Source organism: Chiloscyllium punctatum, chromosome 1 (assembly GCF_047496795.1).
Source record: "Chiloscyllium punctatum isolate Juve2018m chromosome 1, sChiPun1.3, whole genome shotgun sequence".
In the NCBI taxonomy this organism is placed as follows: Eukaryota; Metazoa; Chordata; class Chondrichthyes; order Orectolobiformes; family Hemiscylliidae; genus Chiloscyllium; species Chiloscyllium punctatum.
Genome location: NC_092739.1, coordinates 6,735,159 through 6,756,913, shown reverse-complemented (window position 1 = coordinate 6,756,913; position 21,755 = coordinate 6,735,159). Strand labels below are relative to the sequence as shown.

Sequence of the window (21,755 nt, the reverse complement as noted above, 5' to 3'; positions counted from 1 at the left end):
CAAGGAGCAGCAAAATCGACGTTTCAGGCAAAAGCCCTTCATCAGGATAGTGAAGGAGGAGTTTAATATGCTTGTCTTTATTGATCAATGCACTGAGTATAGGAGTTAAGCGGTCATGTTGTGGCTGTACAGGACATTAATTAGGGCACTTTTGAAATACAGAGGAACCTTGATTATCCGGCATTCGATTATCCGAATATCGGATTATCCAGCAAGATCGCAAGGTCCCGATGCTCAGCTAAGCTATGTAATCCATCATTCAATTATCTGGAATTCCATTAGCCAAGCAAAATACTTGCCGTCCGTGTCCTTCAGATAATCAAGGTTCCTCTGTACTTCATCATTCAGCTCTAGTCTCCCTGCTATAGGAAAGATGTCGTGAAACTTGAAAAGCGTTCAGAGAAAATTTACAATGTTGTTGCCAGGGTTGGAAAGTTTGTGCTATAAGGAGAGGCTGAACTGGCTGGGGCTGTTTCTCCCCTCCCCAGAGTGTCACATGGTGAGTGGTGACCTTATAGAAGTTTATAAAATGACAAGTGACATGCATTGGATGAATAGTCGAGGCCTTTTCCCCAGGGTAGGGTAGTCCAAGATTAGAGGGGATATGTTTAAGATGAGAGGGACAAAATTTAAAAGGGACCCATGGAGTAAATTTTTAACACAGAGGCTGGTGCATGTATGGAATGACTGCCAGAGAAGGTGGCAGAGGCTGGTACAATTACAACATATGGAAGTCATCTGGATGTGTACACGAACAGGAAGGGTTTAGATGGATATGGGCCAAATGGTAGCAAATCGGACTAGATTAATTTAGGATATCTGGTCAGCATAGACAAGTTGGACCAAAGGGTTTGTTTCCATGCTGACCATCTCTATGATTCTAAGTCTCCAAATCTCACTCCCCAGACTACATGATTTATTTACAAATATTTACCTGTTACTCTTTAAAAGTTTTCCTACAAAGAAACCTCAAGAGCTAATTCAAATTCAAAAACCCAAATGCAAAAAATAAATGTTAAAATATATACAAATCTTATATCACAACAGCAAAGATTCAAGAATTGGAATCATTCATTTTTAATGTAAATTGATATTAAATGGTTGCAATTGCAAGGAGGCAAAATGTTGGCCTGAGCAATTCACTGCATGTATAGTTAGTAATAAACATTCAAAAAGTACTTTCCAATTTCATGTTTGGATGGCCTGATTCTAATTTTAAGGTCCAAGAGTTGCCCTGGACTCCCATGACAGGAAACAGGTTTTTGTTTTAAATTGATAAAGGTATTTGACAAAACCATTGAAAAGAAACTCAAATCTAACAGACACAAGTAAATACAAGCTTATGCTACTTGTCCTTATAATTTAATCAGGAGTGACCCTGTAATGTTTAATTTTGATTTTAAATGCTATATTTTAAAATCCTTTCTAACATACATAAGGTAATTTCTGCTTGCACAGTTTTAATCTTAGAAGGGTTAAAAAACTATTTTGCATTAAAGTATGGATCCAATGTCTAATATATATTTGCAAGAAAATCTTAAATAGAAATAAGGATATGGCATCCAACTAATGCACTTTGAGGTGCAACAGGAAAAAATACCATTTTGCAAAGCCTTTAAATGCTGACAACAACAAATCATACAGAAAAGGGAAATAGTGCAGCAGTGTCAGAAAGCCACCACACATTAATGAGTGCGATGCAGCTGTGGGAGGAGTGGATCATCGTGACAAACAGCTTAGCTGCTACAATGGTGGCAGGAAATCTATCAAACTGTACAATAAAATTGCGATTGAGTTTCTTTGGCTTTTTATAGGAAATTCACAGATTCTGATGTGTAACACTGCAAAGTCGTTCAAAATTACAGCATTTGGCCTTTTTTGATTAGAGATTTGGGGAGGGGGGGGGAAAGAGGAGAAAAAAATGCTCAAAATAAAATATTGTGACCCAAGGAAGTTAAAATAAAAGTGGGATAAATAGTTGTCAGCATATACCATAAAACAAAGAAAAATCGAATCCTCTCAAAAAGATATGATTGAACAGGATTTTTGGCAAAAGGAGAACCTTTCCATAAGAAATGTGTATAACAGTTGACGCAAGGGTGACAGATCAACGAAATCTAACACAACATCCAAGTTAAACTGACTTAAATGGTGACAACAGTGTCTTCCTGTTAATTCAGTTTTGGTTTTTAAAAAACTGGAATTACCCAGAAATGCAAATGAGGCATTTTTAACACTAGAACCTAGAACGTATTGCTCCACAATTCAACTCAAATTAACTCAACTTAAACAAAAAAGCTGTACAAGTTGAATTCCTTCCAAAATACCACACTAATATAAAGATATTTACAAAATTATTGAAGGTCAGTAAAAGATTATGGGCGGCACTGTGGTTAGCACTGCTGCCTCTCAACACCAGAGACCCAAGTTCAATTCCCATCTCAGGCGACTGACTGTGTGGAGTTTGCACATTCTCCCCGTGTCTGCGTGGGTTTCCTCCGGATGCTCCGGTTTCCTCCTACAGTCCAAAAAAAGTGTGTGCAGTTTAGGTGAATTTGTCCGTAGTGTTAGGTGAAGGGGTAAATGTAGGGGAATGGGTCCTGGTGTGTTGCACTTCAGCGGGTCAGTGTGGACTTGTTGGGCCAAAGGGCCTGTATCCACACTAAGTAATCTAATAAAAAAAATTACTCTCAGGTCAATATACTGGAAAGGTACACAGCTACTCAAATTTTTAAAAAATGAAATAATGGAGAAAATAGCATTGTGCTGTTGATAGGATTGCTAATTGCTTAAAAAAAAGATTCAAAAGCATAGGGCTCATGTTAAAAAATAATCCAACTTACATTAGTATCACATGCAGCATAATCAGAGAAATTCCAATGGGCAGGTTTAAGAAACAAAATGGGCTAAGAATGCACCACAAAGCAGTAAACAAATGAAATGGTGCAGCAGAGAGAAACGCAGTCAGCTTACTCTATCATTCATTAACATTACAACTGATCTGTACCTTAACTTTGTCCAAACACCTCAATTCAATATTCTTTAACTCATTGATAGATTTTTACAAGCCAATCTCAGTTTCAAAATTTCTATTAATTACTTAGCAAGTTCTTAAATGTTTTATGAGGAAGAGAATTTCCCACCTACATAACATTTTTATCAAAATGCATTTTCTAATTTCTTTCTGGAATACTTTAGATTCAGAATAAAGCCAATGCCCCATGACCTAAAGCCCCCAACTCTAGTAGAGAATGCTTCTCTCTGTACATTCTATCAATTACTTTACAAATCATAATATCTTAAATAAAACAAATGAATACAAGCCCATTGTACTTAATTTCTTCATCCAATCTAACCTTAAGACTTTCTGGCACCTTTGTAAGTCACTTCTTCCACAACCAATTAATCCTTTCTGTAGTATGGTGCAGTACTGGGTAAAGTGTTCTAAATGCAGTCTTGATCACTTTTGGTACATGACAATTAGATTTTAGAAATCTGTACAAAGGGACTACTAAATTTCAGTGGATATCCAGAATTCCTAGCCCTTTAGCATTTAAAAAAATACACTGATCCATACTGTTTGTTCCAACATAGAAGGCCCAATAACACTGGCTTGCACCAAAGTTCATCTGGCAAGTGTTGCCCAATCACTTAATCTATCAATCTTTTTTTTAAAACACTACATGCCCATCAGCACTAAAAAACCCAAAGAACTGCAGATGCTGGAAATAAGAAACAAAAACAGAAATTGCTGGCAAAACCCAGAAGATCTGGTGGCAAACATGAAGAGAAAATACAGTTAATGTCTTGGGTCCAGTGACCCTTCTTTAACTGAAGGGTGACGGGAACCAAAATATTAACTCTGCTCTATCTGCACAAATACTGCCAGACCCATTGAGTTTTCCCAGCAATTTCTGCTGGTCTCTCATTTGTACTCCTTATTATATCATCCAACTCCGTGCCATGAGGAAACTTGAATATTTAGCTACTGAGTTGCCAAGACTTTAGTCAATATAGTAAACAGAAATTTCAGCAGAAGATTTTTAAAATAGACCTGTTCAGGCATGTAGGACATACACCTGTGACAAGTGGGATTTGAACCCAGATGTTATGATCCAGAGGTAGGGACACTACTGCTGCACCTCAAATGCAACTAACCATTTTCAGTATATCCATTAATCTATGAATATCTATTTTCACAGCTATTTCTTCTATTGTCTGACCAATCACCGAACAAAGTTTATACATAGCTTCAATTCCATGGCCTTTCATTTTGGCTCACAATCTAAGTGGAATTTTACTGAATATCTTTGCAAATCTGGGTAAATTGCAGTCATAGACATTCCCCTTAGACTGCTGTACTTACTTCCTCCAAAAAAAATTCAAATAGGTTCATTACGTAACATCTACTCTTTACAAAACCATGTAGAAACCGTTGAATTAAAGCAGATATATAATTGGGGAAATAAGGAGCGCAAGTACAAAATTCAAAGTACAAAAGTTAGCTCATATTGCATAACAAAATGGTGGAACAGATTCAAAATGCATGCATTAGTAAAAGATTGAAAAGCACTGGTTCTGTATTAAAAAATAACTTACATTCATATGCAGCATAATAAAATAAATTCCTACAAGCAGTTTTAAGAAACAAATGGGCTGAGAATGCAAAACTTCTATTTGCACAAAACTAATCTGACTGCCATACATATGTATGAACTACGGTTGCTCATTATGTCCAAATTTGTATGCCAATCTCGACTTCTTCAATTCTGAAGACAAGTCAGCCAGCTATTCCTTGAACGTTAACAAGATAAAACTCATTAATCCACACTTGCTCAGCCAAATATTTCACATTTCATGCATGAAGGAGAAATTTTGGAATATATTGAACAATACCAATACTTCAGTTACCTTTCTCAAAAGGTCACCAATGATGAGGTGGCTCAACTGCACCAACTCAGCCTTCTACAAAATATGGTTACAAGTACTTGACAAAAAGTCAGTCAACAAAGGCCTGAGTATGCATAGAATCCCTAGTGTGGAATCAGGCCTTTCGGCCCGGTAAGTTCCACACCGATCCTCCGAAGAGTATCCCACATAACAGGTGTCATCAGCACAATCCTGTACTGCACCTGGACTGTGCAGTAATTTCACCTGTGTCTACTCCCCTAAAATAAGCGCCATTCAAAACTCTGCTGCCCACATCCTAACTTGCATCAAGTTCTGTTCAAAATAAGCAAAGAACTCCTGATCCTGGAAATAACATACAAAAGCAATTGCTCGGAAAACTCAATAGATCTGACAGCACATGTGGTGAGAAAAGAGTGTTAAGGTTTCAGGTCCAGTGACCTGAAGGAGGCTACTGGACTCAAAATGTCAAGTGTTTTCTCTCCATAGATCTTGCCAGACCTACTGTGTTTTTCCAGCAATTTGTTTTCGTATTAAGTGCTGTTCAGTCATCTCACCTGCATTCACTGATTTTCTCATTTTTTTGGTTAATCAAATCTTAGATTTTAAAATACTCATCCTTATTTTCAAATGTCTCATCGCCTCCAGTCCCGCAACCCTCATATCTGTACTTGCCTCCTAGTTTTAAGCATCATTGCTTTTAATTAATGCATGAGTGCCTTCTATTAGTCTAAGTATTTCAATTCCCTCCTTAAACTTCTGACTTTTTTTCCTCCTTTGAGACATTCATCAAAATTCCAAGCCTTTAGTCACCTGGTCTAATTTTGTTCGTGTTCCTGTGACATGCTATCATGGATTTTAGTGTATTGAAGCTAAAACAGAAGCATAAGTTAGTGCTGCTGCATAGGGTAGGCAGCGAAAAGGAAGGCAAATGCTGTATTGGCATTTTAGTCAATCCAAAACATTGCCAGGTACATATCAATACAAAGATGGTATTTCAGTTTGAGAACAGGTCATCTAAGAGTTTACATCAAGTGCTGTCAAGACTTAAGTTATACTTTAAAGCATCTTTCCAACTCACTTTCACTCCTCAATATTTTCCAAAATTATATTTCAGTCATTTCAACATTATAAGCTTAGAAAAACACATGTCTGTGATATCAAGAAAAAATAATCCAAGAGAATACAAAGTGCTATAGTCCTTTTCTCATTGTTCCTGTCTAACAGAGAGGGTAGCATGACTACTGCTTTGACAGAGCTAAAACTCCCACTTTTCAGCTGCAGGACATGGCACCAAATATTACATTTCCTTTCAAAGTTGACTATTATGATTTCATGTGAAATACGAGGGATTCTTGGCAGTACGAGATTATGTCCATTATGGAGTACAAAGTTACAGTAAAATTAGTTACTGCAGTGCAGTTTTACAGGTATCTCCAAATAAGCAATGGAGGAAAAATAATACTTAACTTCTGGGTAAATCTGGCAAACAAAACCAACATTTACAATGTTGACACAATGAGAGATTTACACTAACTGAATTGAGAAAATCAACAAAGCAAGCTAGGCAAAGGCTTCATGGACTGGAACTCTGACATACTTGATGCATGGATAATCCTCAGAAAGAGGAGATTTGATTCCAGTACAGCAACTCATTCAACACACAGGAAAACAGATCATCCTAGTTTAATGTGGTCCAGAATTTGAATATTAGTTTCCCAGCACTCTATTTCCTTTCTTGAAGATTGTTTTGACATAATTCAGTTAGCATACACCAAACTCTGACGGGTCACCTCATTTATTTTTGCTTCATGGGCATGTTAAGAGTGTTTTATACAGCTTCAGAATAACATGCTTGCTTTTGTACTCTACACATCCATTTATAAAGCCCAGGATCCCATTCATTTAATAAGGATCTTTCCAAAGCTGCCCTCCTGCCTCAAACAATATGCAAATATACTTTGCAAAGTTCCTCTGCTCCTCTACTCTCTTGGAATTAGCTGACTAAAAACGGACTTCCGTGATTTATAGCAAAAAGGTTTTCCATAGAAATTTGACTCAAAACATTATGAAACTAGTCAAACACAAGCTTGATTTTTTGTCATTAATATTAAATACAAGGTCAATCATAACTGAGGTGTCCACAGCTGTATATCACCATTTAGTACCTTGGACATTCTATTAAAATTCTATAACACTTTGAAACTTGTGAAACGCACTGCAGCCTATCTGTCAGCATTCTGCACTCATGGTCTTTCATGGGAATTACCCTGTGTGTCTTCGGACATTAACCCTAACCCCACACACATTTTCTTGTCAAAATGAACCTAACATTTTTTTTTTAAATGTACATATAGAATACACTTTAGTCACTATCATCACATCTACTACATTGTCCACAGGACAATATCTCATCTCTGCTTGCCCTGTCTAAGTGATAGCCTTTCCCTTGAATAACACAGGTACCATTCACATCTGAAGATGCTGTGGAATAGTGCTTTGATTCAACAATTCACGATGTTATTTTGAAGAGTGTGTCAGGGTGATGCTATCATAAAGCATCCATAAAGGCTCATCCAAGCTACCACTTAAAAGTTGACATAATAATCTTAAATAGTTACATGTAGCTAATAATTTTTCGATAACTACAATTTTATCCTTTAATCTCAAGAAGTTGATTGTTAACACATCAAAAGAGTCTTGAGGGAGAAATAACTTGTTTTTAATGTTCCACATTATGGCAGAATTAACCAGGTTTTAAAAAATGTAAAAACTCAATATATTATTGAATAATTGAAACATTCAAAGTAGTAGCGGCATAAATTGGTCTTCCTAAAATGATAAAAGCACAATCCTGATTGTCAAAATTAAATGGATTTGCAATACGTTCTCTAGCACTGTCATCCAATTCTCATTTACTTCCCTTGACTGTAATCGCGCGACTAACAGCACAAAGATCAAGTATGCCCCCATGTGGCTTAAAAAATTAAAACAGTCAATTTGCCCTTCATCAAAATCCTCCTTGAAACATCCAATAATAATAAATCAACTTTCAGTAAGGGACCCACCTAGCATTAATATATGCAAAAATATAGCAATTTTAATTAAGCAATTTCCTATGAAACTCAGTTTCAAGCAGAAACTGAAGTGACACAATCTTTTGTTATTTTACACACTGGTCATGGAAAACATTAAATGGCAACAAATAGAATCAAACTGCGACAATATTACACTGGAAAATTAGCTTGTTATCTAGAGTATATTAAAAATATTCTCACCTTTGAATGGGTTATTGAGAGTGTATCCACCCAGACACGCCAGCCACCCCACTCATACTTTATTGCATGATAAAGCAATATTCGGAAGATAGCGTATACCATCTCCGTTATTTTTTGTTCTTCAGAATTCCTGGCATTGATATAGCAAAGAGATAACATCCACTCTTGCCATACTGAGCACTGCAGTAAGCTCCTGCAACACAAGAATAACAGTTCTTTTTTTTAGCAATATGCAAAACTGCAAACAAATCAAAGTACAAATGAGAAATACAAACAACAATAAATTACCTTATTTTAATTCAACAAGAAAGACTAGTTACATTAACTTAGAAAATTGTGCTGGACTTTCTCCATAAGTTGTTGTAGTTCTGTTCGCCGAGCTGGGAATTTGTGTTGCAGCAGTTTCATCCCCTGTCTAGGTGACATCCTCAGTGCTTGGGAGCCTCCTGTGAATTGCTTCTGTGATATTTCCTCTGGCATTTATAGTGATTTGTACCTGCCGCTTCCGGTTGTCAGTTCCAGCTGTCCGCTGCAGTGGCCGGTATATTGGGTCCAGGTCAATGTGCTTATTGATTGAATCTGTGGATGAGTGCCATGCCTCTAGGAATTCCTTGGCTGTTCTCTGTTTGGCTTGTCCTACAATGGTAGTGTTGTCCCAGTCGAACTCATGTTGCTTGTCTTCTGAGTGTGTGTCTACTAAGGATAGCTAGTCATGTCATTTCGTGGCTAGTTGGCGTTCATGGATGCAGACCGTTAGCTGTCTTCCTGTTTGCCCTATGTAGTGTTTTGTGCAGTCCTCGCATGGGATTTTGTACACTACATTGCTCATGCTGGGTATCGGATCCTTCGTTCTGGTGAGTTGTTGTCTGAGAGTGGCTGTTGGTTTGTGTGCTGTTATGAGTCCTAGTGGTCGCAGTAGTCTGGCTGTCAGTTCGGAAATGTTCCTGATGTATGGTAGTGTGGCTAGTCCTTTGGGTTGTGGCATGTCCTCATTCCGTTGTCTTTCCCTTAGGCATCTGTTGATGCCCTTAGGCACACTACCATACATCAAAAACATTGCTGAACTGACAGCCAGACTACTGCGACCACTAGGACTCATAACAGCACACAAACCAACAGCCACTCTCAGACGACAACTCACCAGGATGAAGGACCCGATACCCAGCATGAGCAAAACCAATGTAGTGTACAAAATCCCATGCAAGGACTGCACAAAACACTACATAGGACAAACAGGAAGACAGCTAACGGTCCGCATCCATGAACACCAACTAGCCACGAAATGGCATGACCAGCTATCCTTAGGAGCCACACATGCGGATGACAAGCAACGTGAGTCCGACTGGGACAACACTACTATGATAGGACAAGCCAAACAGAGAACAGCCAGGGAATTCCTAGAGGCATGGCACTCATCCACAGATTCAATCAATAAGCACATCGATCTGGACCCAATATACCAGCCACTGCAACGGACAGCTGGAACTGACAACCGGTAGTGGCAGGTACAAATCACTATAAATGCCGGAAGAAACATCACAGAAGCAATTCACAGGAGGCTCCCAAGCACTGAGGATGTCACCTAGATAGGGGACGAAACGTCTGCAACACAAATTCCCAGCTCGGCGACCAGAACCACAACAACGAGCACCCAAGCTACAAATTTTCTCCATAAGTGTTGGTATTCTGAGCATCTGCCAAGTTTATGAAAAAATAATATTCTAATAATTTTAGCTGGATATGACATGACTATGAATTAATTCTAAACTTGAAAGTGCAAACACTTAACTTGTAACATAAACAAAAATTTTAAATGACTGCAAACAGGGAGTATATCTAAGATTCAGATATACATCAAGTAAACCATTTTCTTAATTTGCATTTGTCACAAGCTATATGACAAACATAACTGTATACACAAAGCAACTTTGCTTCAAAGGCAAATAAAGGGGATGCAGGCATATACTTTACTTTTATCCAGATGAAATATTGTTACAGGTTACCTAAAATATTAAGCCTCTCCAAACTGCAAGAATCCACCTGCATTTCACATGACCATCCATTTAATGCAGAAGCAAGTTGAAATTCTGCTCGAACAGTTCTAATTTTGAGATATGTTTTGTTAACTTTATTAATTTCAGTTAAACAATTACAGTTTTGTAATAAATTTACCGTTTTCTTGTTTACTACTAAAGTTTTGCTGTTGGCTGTTTTGAAATTGAATCAAGTGCAAATTAAAATCAAGCCAAATACATACACACAAATGTTTAGCTGAGACACCACACTGGCCACCTGATGCACTTGTGATAGCTGGAAGACATATAATTCTGAAAATAAGATAAGACTGTTTAAAAGTAATTGTTCCTTTGAGCCTTAAGCTACCTTATATTTGCATTTAACCATAGTGATAGCTATTTAATGTGTTACCAAAACTAACATTTCACTTTGGTTGTTTAACTGTTACTTTCAGTCAGTTATAAAATAGTTCTAATATGGTAATCAGAGCAATAGTATTAAAGCACCAGTCAGACTAAGTCACCTAGTTAAGATGTCGTTTTATCTCTCATCTTCCTTAGCATGTCAGTGAGCCCAGCAATGTCAACAGTTTTACTTCCAATTCACTGCTGCTTTAAAGAAATTAATAGCAAACATAGTAATAGCAAACATAATTGATTTAACACAGTAGAGAAGTCACAGATTGTCATTCAAGTACTTAGAACAGAAATTCAGCAGAACATAAAAAGGGACACAGAGGCTGCCTTGGGAGAAATGGTCAAAGGAGAAAACCAAGATTGAGCGAAATTGCAACTGTTTCTATAGCTCTGGAATTGCAGAATGCAGATGTTCAGGACTTTTTTTTAAAGCAATGATGTATAATGAAGATATCTTTCAATAAGTTTGACTTAATTAAGTGGAGAATTATGTTACATTTGTTTGATTAGGGTTAGTTGTATAACATCTTCTATAAGAGGTAGGCTCAATCAGACATTCAAGAAAACACTAGACAAATATTTGAACAGAAAACCTGTGCAGGGATACAAGGAAAAGACAGAAGATTGGCACCAAGTCATTCGGAGAATTGATACAGACATGATAGGCTGAACGGCCTCCCTTCACACTATAACAATTCGGTGATTCTGTGAAGAATACTTATGTGAACGAGATCAAAAGTAAAGTCATAAGTTAATGATTTTATTTTTACTTGTACTTAAACGGAAAACAACTGCAGAGTTGTGAAGTGTAAAGGAATTTAAGTGTTCTGGTGCATGTGTCACAAAAAGTTCGCTTGCAGATACAGCATATTGTCAAGGTGGTTAATGGGATGTTATCCTTTGCTACAAGAGGAATTGAACGTACTATGAAGGATATTATGCTTCAGTTGTGGTCTCACCAATGCCTTGTATATCTTAAAACACTGCACACAGTTTTAGTCTCATTATTTAAAGGAAAAATATAATTGCATTGGAGGTGGCCAAAGGAGGTTTACTGGATTGATACCTGAAATGAGCAGAATGTCATAAAAGAAAACATGATGATTTGGAGGTGCCAGTGTTGGACTTAGGTGGACAAAGTTAGAAATCAGACAACACCAGGTTATAGCCCAACAGGTATATGTGGAAGCACTAGCTTTCGAAGTGCTGCATCTTCATCAGGTGATTGTGGAGCAGAATCATAAGACACAGAATTTATAGCAACAGGATTGCAGTGTTGGACCAACTCGGCATGCTGTGGATACTAGCCAAACCATATACCCAGTCTCACCCAACGAGGCATCGACATGACTGTCAAGTTTCTGCCTTCCCAGTGTGCATCTGCGACACAAACAGAGTGTAGGGACCCCACGAGTCAACGGCCACCCTGTAGAATTTCTTTGGGATACCAGAGATTTATACACAACCCTGAATACCTCGAAATCTAATGATCTCCCTGGTGGATCACAGGGACTACTGCTTTAAGCAGATTTACTTGCCATGTACAGGAGGGGTACATTACTGAACATACCGAATTTAAACTAGACGACATTACATGCCACCTCCTCTTAGTCAACCTTCCCCCAGGTGCAGAACACATCCTTGGCATTGATTACAGTAGAACCTTGATAAACCGAACATCAATTATCCGAATTTTGGATTAGGTGAACAAGGTCAAGGTCCCATAAAAACGGCATTAAGCAACTCAGCATTCAGTTATCAGTTAAACAGCAAGAAATGTTTGGTAACCGGCAGTCAAATTACCGCTTGCGTACGATAGATCAGTTAAATGGCATTATGGCGTGCATTGCCAGATAACCAAGAAATATTCAGATAACCAGCACTGATGAATTACCACTTGCTTCTGGTTATCTGAACAAAATACTCCCCACCGGCCTCACTCATGTAATCGAGGTTCTACTGTACATGATTAGGTACAATAGGTACAATCTTGCCTTTGATCCAGTAAATGCCTGCATAGGTCAACTGTCTCCATTTAGCAACACTACACATCATTTCAACAAGCAGTTATGCTAATCAGATTAGCACAACAGGGGAGTTTTGGTTCAATTCCCTAACAATGACCCGCTATGAGAGAGGTTATCGTGAAACACAAAGAATATTCACCCAGTATAAACATGACTACTGGCATATCCCAGGAGAATCATTATCGAGGGGCCAGACCCAAAACCACCAAGAAAATAAGGTTCCCCAGACAGGCAGAGGGGAGGTAGCCAAGATAACTGACAGTCTGTTCCAGCAAGGAGTGCTGTGATCTGTAGCCTCCACTAATAATGTTCCAATTTGGCTAGGCAGAAAATCAGATGGTTCACAGTGTTTAACCATTGATTATGAGAAGCTTAATAAAGTCATCCCACTCAACACACCAACAGTCCAGCCACAATAATGAAACCAGCCTCTCAAGCAAAGTACTTCACAGTACTGGATATGGTTTTTGGCCCATACCCTTAAATCAGTCCTCACAGTACAAATTTGCGTTTACCTTCCAGGACCAGCACTATACCTGGACTAATCTACCCCAAGGGTTCCATAATGCATCCTTGATTTTCCATAGACGATTAGTCAAGGGCCTAGAAAGGTTTTCTGGCCTGACTGCCTATTCCAGTATGTAGACAACTTACTCCTACAAACTGAAACAAAGGAGGAACTTATCCAGCTCCTAGATGAATTACTTGATCTTTTACGTGTGCTAGGTTGTAAAATAATCCCAAAAAGGCACAGATTCTACAGCCCTCGAGTTACATACTTGGGAAAGATAGTCACCCATGTGGAAAAAAAAGATAGACCAAAAGCAAATAGATTCCATTGCGCTACTCCCACTCCTGAGATGTTAGTGCCCTCTGATCTTTCCTAGGTAGAGTGGGAGACTGCAAGAACCACATCGATGGGTTCGCTACCAAAGCAGCTCCACTCAGTGTTGCTGAAAAAGAATATTGCCTGGAACTGGACATCCCATCATTCAAAAGGCAGTAACTGGTTTAAAACATGCCATTGTAACAGCACCCACCTTACTAGTTCCCAATTCTGACTTACCATATGCCCTAGAAGTTGCAATCACAGACCAGACGATAGCTGCTGTTCTACTACAAGAGTAGCATGGTAGGCCAGATCCAGTGACCTACGTCTCCAGGGTCATATTGCCCACAAAGTTAGAGTTTTCCACCTGTAAACGATACCTCCTAGTCTTTTGGACAGTCCAGCACTTCAACTACATTATAGTCAGTGGATTTAAACAAATATCAACTGAGCACACCCTAGTCCAGCTCCTGCTGGACAGCTAAAACAACAACGGCTCAGTGAGCCAGATTTGAGCCGCATGATGGACTAACCTGCTTCAAGGTCAGGGCATCATAGTCAGATGTATCAAAGTGCCCATGTTCCTCACCAATAACCTAAATTATGGGGAAGACTCACATGACTGCCAAATCATAGTTACTAAACACCCCACCAGGCCTTGATTCCAAAGCAACAGGAAAAATGATTAGGAATGAGACAAAAGGTTGAGGCGCAGACACTACAGTCAAAATCTATGTAGATGGATCCTCCACCGTAGAGGTTGGTAGTCTGGCTGTGGGATATATATGACAGACCCTAAAGGACTGCCACTAGTTGAATGAGCTTTACCATTCCCAGACATCCAAGTCCCCAAACTTCTGAACTAGCATCTGTAGCCTATGTAGTCAGCTACCCCAATCTGGTCCCTTCATCCACAGATATAAACTCTCATAGCATGTATGTGCACAACAGCCTCACTGAATTTATACCATTTTGGGAAGCTTGAGGCTTTATTGCTGCTGATTGACAACCGCTACCATCAACCCTCTTAATAAAATCTGTCGGTGGAAGGAAATATGGCATAATTAAAGTTAGAAGCCACCACAAAACATCCCCAGGAGATAACCATAAAGCAGATGAGTTAGCTAAGAGGGGTGCTCATGTAGGAGAATTCTGGCAGCCGCTCACAGGTGAGCTGGCAAATGGAGTCATGTAAGCCAAACAAACAGAGAACCTTAGGCAAGCACAATATCATGATAATTCCTTGAAACAGAGTTTGGGAGTTTATCCAAATGTTTATGATGAATGGAAGGATTTCCCTACAGGCACAGGATGGATTAGTTTTAAAAGGCAGTTTACTTGGTCCAATTCAAGACAGAAATCAGATCATATACCACTACCATGACGGGCACAGGCACCAAGGAATGGAGGCCACTACCAAACAACTGACAGGACTGTGTCATGACCAGAGTTACATAAGGATCCAGCACACCACACATGGATCCAGCACACCACACATGGATCCAGCACACCACACATGGAACTGTCTGATGTACACCCAAAATAATCCAGACAGGCATGCTTGAAAAGGAAAACTGCACCAGTCCAGTGGAAGGGCCCTGGACAAATCTACAAATTGATTACACAGGTCCCCTTCCACCATGTAGGAACAGATTTACCTATATTCAAGACATCATAGACACGTTCACGAAATGGGTTGAGGCTTACGAGATGGGGTCTACCCCACAAAATTGAGTCAAATCAGGGAACCCATTTCACCGGCCAAGTCATGCAGAATGTGATGACTATGCTTGGTATCAAGCAGAAATTCCATACTGCATGCCACCCTCAATCGAGGAGGATTGTGAAAAGGATGAACCGCACCCTAAGGAGGATAGTACAGCAGAACAATAGAACTTGGGACACTACTTCCACTCGCCCTCATGATGGTACGCAACACCATCTCACAATCCCCAGGGTATATCCTTCATACTCTAATGACAAGCTCACCCACGAAAACAGTCAACTACTTATTTGGGCTTGATCTCTCAGAATCTGTCCCCACTCATGAAAAAGTGGTGCAGCAGCTAACCGAAAATATCAAGGCCACTTCAGTTAGCAGCAGCAGTCAGGTTAGGGACCAAAACGAAATTAAGTAAGGTTTACTTCAACAGTAAAGTTAACCTTTCGAGTACCCTATAGGACATCATGTGATGCTACAAATATACAACCCTAATTCCTTCCTCACTCCATGTCCCCACACCGTGATGGATAAGGAGAGACCCTCAGTCTACAAAGCTCTGTCAGCCACAGGAAAAAAACAGCTGGTACCATGTAAACCAATTAAAAGCCGATGGCACTCAACACAGCCAGTCTCACCATCTTGATAAGTGTGAGGCAGATGACACTGCCCTAGGGCAAGTGACAAGGCCGGATTAGCCCGAATACCAAATGACATCCCCGACACATTCTCTCAGTCAGACCATACTCCTGACGAAATTCATACTCTCCCATCACCACCACCCATTGAAATGGATGCCCAAGGACCACCCTGCCATTGAAATATCAACACCTGATTAGGACCAATTGGTCAGGGCAATCAAGCCCTGAACAATCTACTGATAGACATCAATGACCCTCTCAAAAGAGCATGAAGACTTCTAAAAATCAGTGCAACATCATCCACAGGAGTGGTAACTCGAGACCAACCACTATAAAGAGAAGACACCCCGAGACCATCGGCAGAAGACCACCTGATGATCATCACCATGTGGATCAAGGCCAAAATCTAGCATGATGGTATATGATCATCCAGAGTTAAGTTCAAGTAAAAGATATTTGATTATATATATGGTGTAAACGGTTTATTTGTAGGGTATTTTGTTATAATATTAATTTTGTGAAATAAATATCATTAAGGGTCATAAATACTATTAAGGGTCAACTTGCAGTTTCTTTGCTAGATATAAGAGTTAAAACACCCTGTATGGTAGGCACAACACCTGGTCATTTGAGATAGATGAAGCACCTTTCAGGAACAAAAGAGGCAAACTCATTTGCAAATTTGTGCAAGAGAGATCAAACAATGATCTAAGAGGACAAAGGCTGTTTCTCCAAAAGAAAGTTCTCTCAGATTATGTCTTCAAATCTAACATTCGCTTCCATCACAAACTGGGTCAAGTAACCTCTGTGAAAGCGTTGTCACAATGCCATTCTGGCAGCTTCTTTTTACCAAAGTCAAAATTGATGCTGCTGTAGCTAGTATCTTCTACTTTACAAAAGACTATTTCCAAAACTTTCCATAAGATATATAGTTATGTAATTAATACTTTGGATAATAGCAGTTGGATTGGACAACAGATATTAAATTTAAGGACCATCCAAATGACATGGAACTTTTGATCTAAGTAGATCATCTAGTTAATGGCTTTTCAGGAGAAACATCACAATCAAACTGTCTAATTGTTTATGACTCAAAATCATACATCCTACTAACATTCAATAATTCCCACACTCCAACTCAACTAATACAATGCTGAAAGAACCAAAGTAAAAACATTTAGTCCAGGCCACAATCTCTTAAAGAATAGTTATTGGACAGCTTGTAACGCAGGGCAGATGTTATCATTTTGTAAAACTTGGCACATTTAATCAATGAAGCAACAAGGAAGGATACTCCATTTTAAGATCTGAAATCACTTACTTACTACTAACTGCACTGTAAAAGGTTCAGAAATGCTAACTTGGAAATATATGGAATTCAGCTTTGTAGAAAAGAATCTTTTAATATTTAGATAGTGCTCATTAACAACTAAAAAAGTTTAGTCAGAATTTGCAGGATGACTACTAGGATTTAAGCGAGCAAGTTAGTACCAGAATTATTTAGATGACAGAGGCATAGGAGATGTACAGCATTGAAACAGACCCCTCAGTCCAACCCGTCCATGCTGACCAGATATCCCAACCCAGTCCCACCTGCCAGCACCCGGCCCATATCCCTCCAAACCCTTCCTATTCATATACCCATCCAAATGCCTCTTAAATGTTGCAATTGTACCAGCCTCCACCACTTCCTCTGGCAGCATGACAACATAAACAGCAAATAAGGTGAAGAAAATCATATTTTGGCATGATCATTAGATCATTGAAAGTTTCTCACCAGTAATGTAATTGTAGGATCATAGAACCCCAACAGTGCAGAAGCAGGCCATTCTGCCTACTGAGTCCACACAAACCCTCCATAATTGCAAACTCCAAAGAGTCGCTGAGCATGGAATCGGAAGCGGGAGTAGTGCTAACTACTGAGCTAGCTGCCGCAATTGTGATTAAATTAAAAACTGTGACAAATCTGCAAATTTGACAAATTATATTTTAGCAGCATATGCTACAATTACAGAACACAAAGCAATTATTCAGCTCAACAATTCCATGGCAGTGCTTACACTTCATCTGAGATCGCCAGATAAAATCCCACAATTCCTTTCACCATCATGTGTACATATTTAAAATCAACCCCTGTTTAAAGATGTTAGAGCTGTTATGACAACTCTGGAGTAGGTGGGACTTGGAATGCAAGCCTGCTGAACCAGAGGCAGGGACACTACTGCTGCATATAAGAACCCTCTCCCTCATCTGTACATTCAACTTCTAATTAAAAGCATTTGACATACTTGCTTGTCTTGTGAGGAGATAATAAGCAGTTTATATCTGTACTCAGAGTTTAAAAGGATGAAAAGACATTAATTGAGATAACTAAAGATGCGAGAGGGGATTGATAAAGGGAACAGAAAGTGGATGATTCCCCTTGTGGAGCAAACTAGAATGAGAGGTCACAGTTTTAGGCTAAGGGGTGGTAGATCTAAATGCAAATAAAGCATAATTACTTCTCTCAAAAGAGTCAAGAATCTGCAAAATTCCCATCCTCAGAGCATGATGGACACCAGGAAACTGAATAAATTTGAGGAGATAGACAAATTTGTAATTAGTAACAAGGTAAAGATTTATCGGGAACAGGCAGGAAAGGAGTTGAGGCAGAGATGAGATCAGCCATGATTGTATTAAATGGTTTAGCAAGGTTTAAGGGGCGGAATTGCCCACAATTGCTGCTAGTTTTATATGCTACAATTACTCCTTGCACTTAGTGAATCCCACATCTTAATCAATTTCTGCAAGCTTAAAGGCACTGGTGAAGCCAAATCTATAATATGGTGTACACAGATTTGGTCACTTGAAAAACTTGCATTGACTTTAAATGGCTTTAACTTTAAAACAGCATGAAGACAATTCATAGAAATACAAACAAAAATAGACACCAGTACAAAGAGGGTCATTGAGAAGGTTATCCAGAAGATGGAGGCCGAGAAGTCAAGATTTGGAAGGTCATTCCAAACCACACAAAAAAACTACTATATACATCTAAAGGCAAACATTCCAAAGAGGAAGTGAAGAAAATGGGAAAGAAGGCACAAAAGGTCAGGAGGACAAAGCTTCTTGGAGAGTTGCAGAGCTGGAGAAGATTTCTGAGATAGTATACGCACAATCATGAATACAGAAGGAAGAATTTTTGATTTCATACAGGTTTTAACCCAAGTTAAAGTTTTGAATGAGATAAACTTCAAGAAGGATGGCAAATGAAAGGTGTATCACAAAAGCAGTGAAATAATCAAATCTTAAAATGAAGCAGCTTGATGAGTGTTTCAGCAACTGGTGCTGAAGGAGACAGAGGCAATGATACAATGAGATAAAAATAGACTCTCTTAAAAATATATGATGTCTGAAGCTCAGTTTAGTAATTTCAATGTTGTACTAAGCTCTAACTATGGCTCAACTTAAGACAATGTATCTCCCTCTCTCAGATTCTCAGGAATGGAATCATGGGAGGACATATAATTCTTATGGAAAAGATAAACTTTAGAAGGGTCATGATTGAGATCCATGAGGAATTTCCAGGCAAAGGCAGGGAAGTGCCTGAAGAAAATTTAACCTTAGTGAGCAAGGAAATCAGGGGAAATGACCAGCTAACAGACCTTCTCAAATGTTAAAGGAGTGACAAAGGAGTCAATGAGTTTCATTTTACTGGAGGAGAGGCCCATATAAGCTGCAAAGCATTCAAAGAAGAATTGGACATAATGCACCTCCTGTTTCCTTGAAGAATTAGATCAATGTTTCCAAGACTAAGCAATTAAGAAAACTCAGAACTTTCCAGTGAAAAGGTGACAGAGGGGAAATAATATTGATGAACAATATAGATAAGATACAGGTATGTAGGTGATTTAGTTTGAGCAACTAGAAAGTACAACATTTCAAGTTAAAATGACAAAACTTAAAAACATTTAATTAAAACTCAAAATCGAGAACAAGCACAGTATTACACTCAGCATGTACAGAGGAAAGTGTACTTTTTTTTAATGCTGGAGTTTATGTTCAGGAGATATTATTGACTGAGCTATTAAAAAAAATTGTTCAATTCTTAGGGGTTAAGCATTTGCAATATTTAAGCAGGGGGGTCTGTGTTTGAAAGTGTTCTGCATGATCTGAGGAAAGTGCTCAAAATGTATCAACAAATTTATTTTCCCCAAGCTTTCTGCCAAGCAACTTCACCCTTTACTTAAGTATTAACTAAAGAGATCTAAACACACTCAAGTGGATTGGGCGAGTGAGAAAATCAAAAGTCACTAAACTACTTGTCCAAACAAAACCAAACTTCGCAGTTAAGAAAATCAGAATATGGGGCCAAGCATAATTAATTCAATTAAATTAAAGCAGTCAAAATTTACCTCAACAGCAAACATACCTCCTGTTCTCTCGGCTGTTGTTGAAAAGTTTGATCATATCCGATAAAAAAACACGCCGAACCTCCATAGTTTCTAACATCTGAGGAGAGTTTCTCAACAATGTTGCAATTACTTTCAGGATTTCTGAAAAATAATCAGAATGCAATTTTAAAACTGATAGAACTTTCAAAGCAATTAGTACTTTAAAAGATGAATCAGGCTGATTTGTGACTCCTACAATTCAGAAATCAAGTAAACTTACACTTTTTCTTTTTACAGGGGTGCCTTAAAAATCCACCCACTAATTAAGCTCAATATGATTAGATTAGATTCCCTACAATGTGGAAGCAGGCCCTTCGACCCAACAAGTCCACATCAACCCTCCGAAGAGTAACCCACCTAAACCCAATTCTCTCTGACTAATGCACCGAACAGTGTGGGCAATTTAGCATGGCCAATTCACCTGACCTGCACATCTCTGGACTGTGAGGAAACCAGAGCACCCGGGGAAAACCCACGCAGACACAAGGAGAATATGCAAACTCCACAAAGACAGTCGCCCGAGGCTGGAATTGAACCTGGGACACTAAAACTAAATTTACACTTAAATATAAATAGTTGCGTATTTTGGGTGAATATATAGAAATCACAAATGGATTTCTTCGTGATTATTAATGCTCTCTATTTCTGCTCTTTCACACAACTTGAAACATCCTCTTTGCATCCGCTGTATCAAAACCTTTTATGACTTTAAAGGGTCCTATCAAAGCAGCCTTCTTTTCAATAGATACTACATTTGTCCAGTCAATCCTTTCCATATATGTATTCTCCCATACTTCTGGGTATCATAGAATTATTATAGCACAGGACAGGATCACTTGGTTTGTCATTGTGCAATAGGTCTCTGCAAAAACAATCCATCTTGTGCCATTATCCTCTCTTTTCCTCAAACCCCTGTAAATTTCACATCTTCAGATGATGATCCAATTCGCTCCTGAAAGCTACTGAATCTGCCTTCAGGACTCTCCGAGCAATCCAGACCCAAAGAATCGCATTGTAATGTCACATTTTCTTTTTTTGTCACATTAAAAAAATTTCCTCTGGTTCTTCATACTTCCACAAATAGGAACTGTTCCTTCCTATCTATTCTGTCCAGGGCTCTCACGACTTTGTCTTACTTTATTTGTACTCTTCTCATTTTTCTTTTTTAATGAGAACAGGTCAGAAGCAACATAACTTGAGTTCTTTATGCCCAGAACTATTCTCATTAATCTTTACAGCACCCTACCTAAACCCTTCACAATCTTCTAAAAGCGTGGTGCCCAGAACTGGTCATAATAATAGTGGAGGCCAAACCAGTCTTCTATATGAGCTAGTTTTATTACTTGTTTAATGTTTTTCCCAATTTTTTCATCCTATTCATTAAGCTTAGGATCCCCTGTGCTTTATTAACTATGACCTCAACAGGCCCTGCAACTTACAATTATTTGAGCAGATGTACATTCAGTGGTCTGTTTCTGCACATACTT

General features: G+C 38.7%; 1 protein-coding gene across 1 annotated transcript in view; it reads right to left on the bottom strand.

The window, feature by feature from the left end:
- The window catches only part of lrba (LPS-responsive vesicle trafficking, beach and anchor containing), an 894,965-nt gene that overhangs the window by 751,295 nt on the left and 121,915 nt on the right, over positions 1-21,755 (bottom strand). Inside the window, exons 20-21 of the mRNA XM_072561970.1 lie at positions 20,247-20,370; positions 8,187-8,379 (exon numbers count right to left, since the gene is read on the bottom strand). Of these exons, the coding sequence (XP_072418071.1) occupies positions 8,187-8,379; positions 20,247-20,370 (317 nt within the window). The remainder of the gene's footprint in view (positions 1-8,186; positions 8,380-20,246; positions 20,371-21,755) is intronic.